The sequence below is a fragment of the Fukomys damarensis genome, unplaced genomic scaffold, assembly GCF_012274545.1.
Source record: "Fukomys damarensis isolate Sample0158 unplaced genomic scaffold, DMR_v1.0_HiC HiC_scaffold_38, whole genome shotgun sequence".
Classification (NCBI taxonomy): domain Eukaryota; kingdom Metazoa; phylum Chordata; class Mammalia; order Rodentia; family Bathyergidae; genus Fukomys; species Fukomys damarensis.
Genome location: NW_022900950.1, coordinates 75617480 through 75626336, shown reverse-complemented (window position 1 = coordinate 75626336; position 8857 = coordinate 75617480). Strand labels below are relative to the sequence as shown.

General features: G+C 42.4%; 1 protein-coding gene across 1 annotated transcript in view; it reads left to right on the top strand.

The window, feature by feature from the left end:
* Window positions 1-8821, top strand: part of Dchs2 (dachsous cadherin-related 2) — a gene marked incomplete at its 5' end in the record, with an annotated part of 231612 nt that extends 222791 nt beyond the window's left edge. The window contains one exon of the mRNA XM_010628006.3: window positions 5392-8821. Within this exon, the coding sequence (XP_010626308.1) occupies window positions 5392-7988 (2597 nt within the window). The remainder of the gene's footprint in view (window positions 1-5391) is intronic.
* Between the last annotated feature and the right edge of the window lie 36 nt (window positions 8822-8857).

Genomic DNA, 8857 nt, shown 5'->3' with positions numbered 1-8857 from the left:
GTCTTCAATGTAGAGTATCATATCATCAGCAAATAATGACAGTTGAACTTCTTCCTTTCCTATTTTTATTGCTTTAATTTCTTTCTCTTGTCTAATTGCTGTGGCTAATGTTTCCAGAACTATATCGAAGAGGAGTGGTGATAGTGGGCATCCTTGTCTTGTTCCTGATTTTAACGTGAAGGTTTTCAGTTTTTGGCCATTTAATATGATGTTGGCCATTGGTTTTTCATAGATAGCCTTTATTAAGTTGAGACATAGACCATCTATTCCAGTTTTTTGCAGAGTTTTTATCATGAATGGGTGTTGAATTTTGTCAAATGCTTTTTCTGCATCTATCGAAAGGATCATGTGGTTCTCGTCCTTGACTTTGTTAATATAGTGTATTATATTTATTGACTTACATATGTTGAACCATCCTTGCTTCCCTGGAATAAGTCCGACTTGGTCAGGATGTATGATCTTCTTGATGATCCTCTGTATTCTATTTGCTAGTATCTTATTGAGGATTTTTGCATCTATATTCATTAAGGAGACTGGCCTGTAATTCTCTTTTTTAGTTACATCTTTCCCAGGTTTGGGAATGAAAGAGATATTTGTTTCCAGGAATGAATTTGGAAGTATTGCTTCTCTTTCAATTTCATTGAAAAGTCTGAAGAGTAATGGCAGTAGATCTTCTCTAAATGTCTTGTAAAGTTCAGCAGTGAATCCGTCAGGACCTGGGCTTTTCTTTGTTGGTAAGTTTTTACTTACATTTTCAATTTCACTGATTGTGATTGGGGTGTTTAAAATGTTTTTATCTTCTGCGTTCAACTTTGGTAATTCATAAATATCTAGAAATCTGTCCATTTCTTCTGTGTTTTCCATTTTATTAGAGTACAGGTTCTCATAGTATGTATTGATGATCCTCTGAATTTCTGTGGGATCTGTTGTGACCTCGCCTTTTTCATTCCTGATTGCATGAATCTGAGCCTTTTCTTTCCTTTTTTTGATAAGGTTTGCTAAGGGTTTATCAATTTTATTTATTCTTTCAAAAAACCAACTCTTCGATTCATTTATTTTTTGTATCATTTTCTTAGTTTCCATTGCATTGATTTCTGCTCGAATCTTTATAATTTCCTCTCTTGTTCGAGCTTTGGGTTTTTCTTGCTCTTGCTTTTCTAGGAGTCTAAGAGTCATCATTAGGTTATTTATTTGAGCTTGCTCTGTTTTCCTAATGTGGGCATTCAGTGCTATGAATTTTCCATGTAGAACTGCTTTCATTGTGTCCCGTAGATTCCTGTATGTTGTATTGGCATTTTCGTTTATTTGTAAAAACTGTCTGATTTCTTAATTTCCTCTATGATCCATTGATTGTTCAGGAGAGTGTTATTCAATTTCCATGTGTTTGTGAAGTTCCTACGGTTTCTCATGCTATTGATCTCCAGCTTTACTGCACTGTGATCTGATAATATACAGGGAATAAGTTCAATTCTTTTGCATTTATTCAATCCTGTTTTGTGAGCTAGTATGTGATCTATCTTGGAGAATGACCCATATGCAGCTGAAAAGAATGTATATTCTGATTTTGTGGGGTGGAACACTCTATAGACATCTAATAAGTCTATATGTTCAAAAGCTTGATTCAGTTCTAGTATTTCATTGTTGATTTTTTGCCTAGATGATCTGTCTATTTGTGATAGTGGGGTATTCAGATCCCCCACTACAATTGTATTAGTGGTTATTTGGTTTTTCATGTTACTTAATATTTGTTTTATATAGTTGGGGGCATTTATATTTGGTGCATATATGTTTGTGATTGTCATTTCTTCCTCTTGGATTGTTCCCTTTACAAGGATGTAGTGGCCTTCTTTGTCTCTCTTAATCAGTTTTGGTTTGAAGTTTGCTTTGTCTGCAAATAAGATTGCTACCCCTGCTTTTCCTGGGCTCCTGTCGCATGGAGAATTGTTTTCCATCCTTGTACTTTCAGTCTATGGACTTCTTTTTGCACTAGGTGTGTTTCTCATATACAACATATTGTTGGATTTTGCTTCATTCTGCCAATCTATTTCTCTTGACTGGTGAATTGAGGCCATTGACATTGATAGTTATAACTGATATGTACTGACTTATTATTGTCATGTTATTGTCCTTTTGTTGACTCTTTTTATTTTTTGTCCTGTCTTTTTAGTTTCTAGCCTTGGCTATTTGATTTGCTTTGTTGGGCCTCCTGGTGTTGTGATCTTTGTTGTCTTTCTCTAGGATATTGTTTAAAATTCTTTGTAGTGCTGGTTTAGTATTCATGAAGTTTCTCAAGTGTTCTTTGTCATGGAAGTATCTTATTTCTCCATCCATTCTGAAAGAGAATTTCGCAGGATACATCAGTCTTGGTTGTAGGTTGTTTGCTTTTAGAACTTGAAATACCTCACTCCAGGCTCTCCTTGACCTGAGGGTTTGTGTTGAAAAGTCTGCTGTGATTCTGATGGGCTTTCCTTTGCATATGATTTGTTTCTTTTTTCTTACTGCTTGTAGTATTTTGTTTTTCTGGTGGGTTTCTAGGATCTTGATTATTATATGTCTAGGTGTAGATTTTTTTTGATTGTGGCTAGTTGGAGTCCTGTATGCCTCACTTATCTGTATGTCAAATTCTTCCCCTCTGTTTGGGAAGTTTTCAGTTATTAATTCTTTGAACAGCTTTTTTAAGTCATTTTGGTTTTCTCCTGCTACTTCATGGATTCCTATCAGTCTTATGTGATTCTTCTTTGTATCATCTAGGAGTTGTTGGATTGATTTCTCATGCTCCCTTACTGTTTTTAAGAGACCTCTCTTTTCATGGTCACTTTCTGCTATCCTATCTTCTATATCTGAGATTTTATTCTTGCAATCTTTTATTCTGTTGCGTATGCTTTCAGTAGTTTTTAATCTCCTGGATATCTGTTTGATTCTGTTTAATGGATTCCATTTCTTTCCTATGTTGGGTGTTCATTGTTTCCATTTCTTTCTTATGCTGGGCCTTCATGTTTTCTATTATGTTCCTAAACTCATCTATTTTTTTGTCAGTTTCTGTTCTGGAGTATTGAATCATGTCTTTCATTTTGCTCACCATCTCTATGGTTATCTGGGAAATAATTTCTGTTTTGAATTTTTCTAGAGCTTCATTGATCAGTTTTTTTACTTCCCGTGCTGTGAGTTCTGAGTGTCCTGGAGGTTCACTATCTGATTTGTCATCCTCCTTTGCCCTACTGTTTGCCATTGGTGAACTGGACGTCTGTCCTCGTGGCTTGCTTAAGTGTTTTCTCATCTTTATTTTTGCTGTTGGGTTGCCCTTGATTCAATCTCTGAGTCATCAAATCTTCCTGATATCGTTGCATCCCAGCCTTTGATTCTCTAATGACTTATAGACATTCTCACTTTCATAATTGAGCAAACAACTCATCAAATCAATCCCTATCCTGTATCCCTGTCGATACAATCAGGAACATAATACAATCAATCACCACCCTTTATAGCCCGCAATGCCTCTGCAGAGTGCATCCACAGACTGGCTCAGTTTCAGGGGATCAAATAGTGGGGGAGGGCTCTGTGGCACCCGCTAGGCTACCCTCCTGGCGCTGTGTCAGAGCCAATCAGTGGCGCCCACTGGAAACGGCACGGCTCCAGAGTAGGCCCGTAAAAGGCAGCTCTGAGTCCAAGCCAGGCCGATGATGACTAGTAAAAGTTTTAAAGGTTAACGGAGGGCAGGGACAAGGGGAAAAAAATGAGAATCAAGACCTGTCATGCAAAGGTGCAGGATCCCAATAATGAATGTAACTGTACTGTATACCTAAAATGTACCAATAAACTCAATGAGGGGGAAAAAAAGTGAATAGAAAAACAGCTAATGAGGATAAAGATGAATAGTCACCAAGACAGTGTCCACACAGCACCCACTCTAAAAAGGAGCAGGCTCTGAGCTGCATCACACTGTGTGGTCCCATCTGTGCCCACCATCGTCTCGTTCCCACAAGACGGCACCTTACAAATCAGCATCAGTGCGTGAGTCAGCTTTCTGTCACTGGGACAGAATAGCAGACACATGTTACCTCAGGCTCCTGGTTTCAGAATTGTGATCCAGCGCTTCTGACTCCCAGGCAGAAGCACCGTGGCAGAGGGGCACAGAGGAGCAGAACTGCTCCACTCGTGCTAATCAGGAAGCAAGCACAGGAGAGCAACACCCAAGGGGAAGAAGCCCAGAGACTGGAAAGAGTCTCGAGTTGCACCTCCAGGGCCCACCCAGACACACCAGAAGTGTGCTTTACTGGGTGTCCCTCAAGCCGATGGAGTTGACAATGAGATCAGTCATCACAGTTAGGATTATGTGAGGAAGTAATTCAGTCTGAAACCATCACAGTGAGGCCTGCAGGGTGTTGTAAGAGACTGGGATGTTCGTAAGGTTGCCACATGGCCCGTGGATGAATGACCAATGGATGACAATCAGCACGTGAGGAATTGGGCCCCTCCCCCTTCCCCTCTCTCCCTCTCCCTCTTCCTCTCCTCTGCCCATCCCCTCAGAGAATATTAGACTCTGGCAGCCACTTCCCTGGCCACAGCCAAATAGTGCGAAAGGGGGTCCTTCCCAGAACTCAACTCTTAGCACTATTTTTGTTTGATACATGTTACCAGAAAGATGTGGATCTGAATGGTTTGAAAACATTACATGTTACCATGTTAATTTAGGACATATTATGACTGTAATTTAAGTGTGACATTTGAATTTCAGTACTGTATTTAGTATTCATTTTCAGAGACCATATTTAAAACACATCTGTCTTAGAAAAATGTTGTTACATGCATATATATATATATATATATCATTATATATTTTATGCTATAAGTTATCTTAACTGTATTTATCAATAAGAGAAATATTCACTTGCTGAATCAACCACAAACTTTAGGAAAGGTATCTCTATAATAAAGAAATAGTTACAATTCTACATTACAATTTTTACTACTTTCACTTGACTAGAGTGATTGTCAACCAATATTTCCAAAATAAATATCTTTAGGCCAGAATATCCCTACACATGCATTTATGGGAAGTTGAACAGGGTATACCTTTTTCAAACACCAATATAATTTCTTTTTAAGAATTGTAATGGCACAACTTTAGTGCAAAAAATAAAATTCAGAAAAAACTTGTAGGACAGGTGACCATGAATAGTAAATTTTACAGAGTAAATGTGATCAGTATCATTTCTTAACCTTAAGTGTTTTAAATGTAATGATTTTAAATTTCTATTTAGGTTTACTGGAAGTCGTAACACATCTAACAAAAAACTAAATGCACTTTGATGTTCAATAAAAATTTGCTGGCTGAATAGATCATGAGCATTTTAATTTCACAGCAGTGACAAACTATGTCCTGTTTTCCAGGCACGATATTTACTAGGAGCCCTATAACCCTTCTGAATAAAATACCAACAATTCGATTTCTTGTGGAAGCCAGTGATGGTGGGATTCCTGAGCTGAGGGCTCTTACATTAGTGGAGATCCAAGTCCAAGATGAGAACAACTGTGCCCCAGAGTTCACAGCAGGGTACTACAATCTTACCTTGAGTGAAGATGCTCTGGTGGGAAGCACGCTTGTCACATTTTCGACCTTTGACTGTGATTGGACGCCTGAAAACACATACGTTGAGTATTCCATCATCAGCGGTAATTCTCAGAACAACTTCCATGTGGATACCACTTCCGTTTGTTCAGAGTTTCCCCACGAGCAAGTCGGTTATCTTGTGCTACTTCACAGCATGGACCGAGAAGCCAGCGCCAGCCATCAGCTCGTCGTCCTGGCCTCCGACCACGGCTGCCCTCCCTTGAGCTCCACGGCGATCGTATCCATACAGGTGCTGGACGTGGATGACAACCCGCCCAGATTCAGCAACCTGCAGTACCACGCCCACGCCAGGGAGAGTGCCCCTCCCGGCAGCCACATCGCAGTGGTCTCAGCCAGCGACCCTGATGTGGGCTCCCATGCTGAGATCTTCTACCGGGTCATCTCTGGAGATGAGAAGGAGCACTTCCACTTGGAGGAGAGAACCGGGGTCCTTCATGTTGTTAAACCTCTGGATTATGAAGAAACGACAGAATTCGCTTTAACCATCCAAGCTTCGGACAGAGATAAGAAGCATTGTTCCTTCTCAGTTGTGTTCATCAAGCTCCTAGATGACAACGACCACGAGCCCCAGTTTATGTCCTCAAGCTTGACTTGTGCAGCGCCTGAAAATCTGCCCGTGTTTTCCAGCCTCTGTTCCGTCAGTGCCGTGGATTTTGATGCAGGTCCTTACGGAGAACTGACCTATTCTCTTCTGTCGCCCTGCACTGTCGCTCATGGGAGGGCTTCCCCTCGGGATCCCTTCAGCATCGACCCTTTAACAGGGGACCTTCATGCTAGCCAAAGCCTCGACTACGAAAGCGCCGACAAGTACTGCCTCCTAGTGCAGGCCGAGGACAAGGGCGGCTCCACCGCCTCCCTGACTGTTTGGGTGGACGTTGAAGGGATAGATGAGTTTGAGCCCGTTTTCACTCAAGATCAGTATTTTTTCACCCTCCCACAAAAGATTCAAGAAAGACATCTGGTTGGTAGCGTGGAAGCCACTGACGCGGACTCAGGTGCCGATGGGGTCATTTTTTACTCTCTGGCAACTCCTTCTCCTTTCTTTTCAGTAAACAGAACCAGCGGAAATATTTACTGGCTTAAAGCCACTCCTCCCTTCATGAAAAGTCAGGTCAGCGAAGACAACACCTTTGAAATACAAATCATTGCTCAGAGCCCCCGAGCAGGCTCCAGGTCCACATCTTGCACTGTGTTTGTGAACATGTCTCTGTCCTCTGATGGAAAACGTGTGCTGCCATCCGCCACCAGCTTCTCCGTCAGCCTCACGGTCTCCTTTGTCGCGTTCCTGTTACTCGTCTACGTTCTGACTGTGCTGATTGTGAAACACACACCAAAAGCCACACCGCACCATTACGGAAAGAAGAAAGCATCACCATCCTTAGATGCCAGTGTGAGGCTGACAGGGGATGCTGGCAGTTGCCAGGCCCCCCAGGACCAGGGTGAGGGCCGGAAGGAGGTCACGCCTGAGTGGCTGAGCTTAATAAGCATCATGGAGAAGGATCTCGGCAGCCCTCACTGGCGCTCCAGCTCCAGCAGTCACTGCTCTGTGGAAGGGGAGACTGCAGAAGACAGGGAGATCCAGAGGATAACCAAGCACCCTTCCAGAAAGGACTCAGACTCGGCCCTGAGCAACCGGGGCTCCCGGGTGCGAGACTCCGGAATCCCCAGGGACTCAGACCAGCTCTCCTGCCTATCTGGGGAAACCGAGGTCATGGCCAGTGCCCAAGTAGCAGAAGGTAGCCATGCAGCTGAGGGAGGAGATGGCGGGGAAGGCTGTAACCCAGGGTGTGTTCACAGTCACACGCAACCCCAGGCCCTGCAGAAGAAAGAGGCAAAGGAGGGAGTCCTGGCCGACCCGGAGAGAGAGTCTGTCTGTGTTTCAGGAGATCAGGAAGCCAGCTGTGCCACCTTTTCAACTGAGTTCACCTCCGATCACAAAGCAAGAGGCAGCTATGCCTGGGACTGTCTCCTAAGCTGGGAACCCAAGTTCCAACCCCTGGCCTTGGTATTTAATGATATTGCGAAACTAAAGGATGAGCATTCGCCTAAGCCTGGCATTCCGAAAGAGAGGAAGTCTTTGGTTTTTCCACCACCTTTGATAACAGCTGTGGCCCAGCCTGGGATTAAAGCAGTTCCCCCGAGAATGCCGGCCACGGCCCCAGGGCAGCTACTTCAGAAATATTCCCGCTCCCCTCTCCTCTACCGCCAAGGTTCTCCGGCAGAAGCCATGACCCCCAGCTTTTCCCCATCCCTTTCCCTGCTGACTGTGCAGACTCTGGCCGGGTCATCACTCTTAGGGACACGCAGAAGTGACCCATGCTGTGCACCGAAAGTGGAAGATGACCCTGAAATATAAAGCGATGGTGACCCCAACTGCCCTGCCACGTCGGTCTCCAAAGGCCAAGCAGAACATTCTCAAGCTCCTCCACACCAGGCTCACGCTTATCTAAAAGTGAGCGTTTTTAAAACCTCCCCATTTTTTAGCTTCTCAAGTTTCTTCCAGCCTTAATGAGCAGCTATTTTTGCTTTTAACCTTTATGTTTTGCTCTCAGGACTCATGTGTATATAGCAATTCAGGTATATTCTGTCATATCTGGTTTTCTGTATGAGTAGATTTCCAAAGGACGCCATGAACTTTACTGCCTGCCCCAATGATTATTGGGAAAAAAATGGAAATAAGGCATACTGCGCTCTGGTAATATTGCTGCTGATTACACCACTGTATCTCAAACAACAGCAGTAAAAATGATGGCAGCATAGTGAATGAGTTTAGGAGAGAAAGCAACAGAGGAAATCTGGGCAGATAAATCTATGTTTTAAGACAAAGCAACAATCTATAAGTCTGATATTTAGAGATGCATCTCTCCACTTCCTCCGTATAACACTGTGTGGAATTTAGGAATAATTTGAATGGCGTCTTTTGGAAATTCAAGAAGGAAATAAGAATGCAATTTGTCATTATTCTGTGAAACAAGAGAATTATTCCCAATTAAATGAACCAGAAATGCATGTTCTTGCAGGACCAGGATCATGGATAGTACGGATGTATATGTGCTTAGTTACTATGACACAGTACTTGCCCTTTTTCTACAAATAGAATGGCTTTTTTTTCAATGCTCTGCCTTGTAACAGGGAACAGGTACAGACATGAACCTTCAAAGATTAATTTATAGAACTTTCTTCATTCCGTTTTTTTTTTTTTTTTTTTTTTTTGGTGTTGGGTTT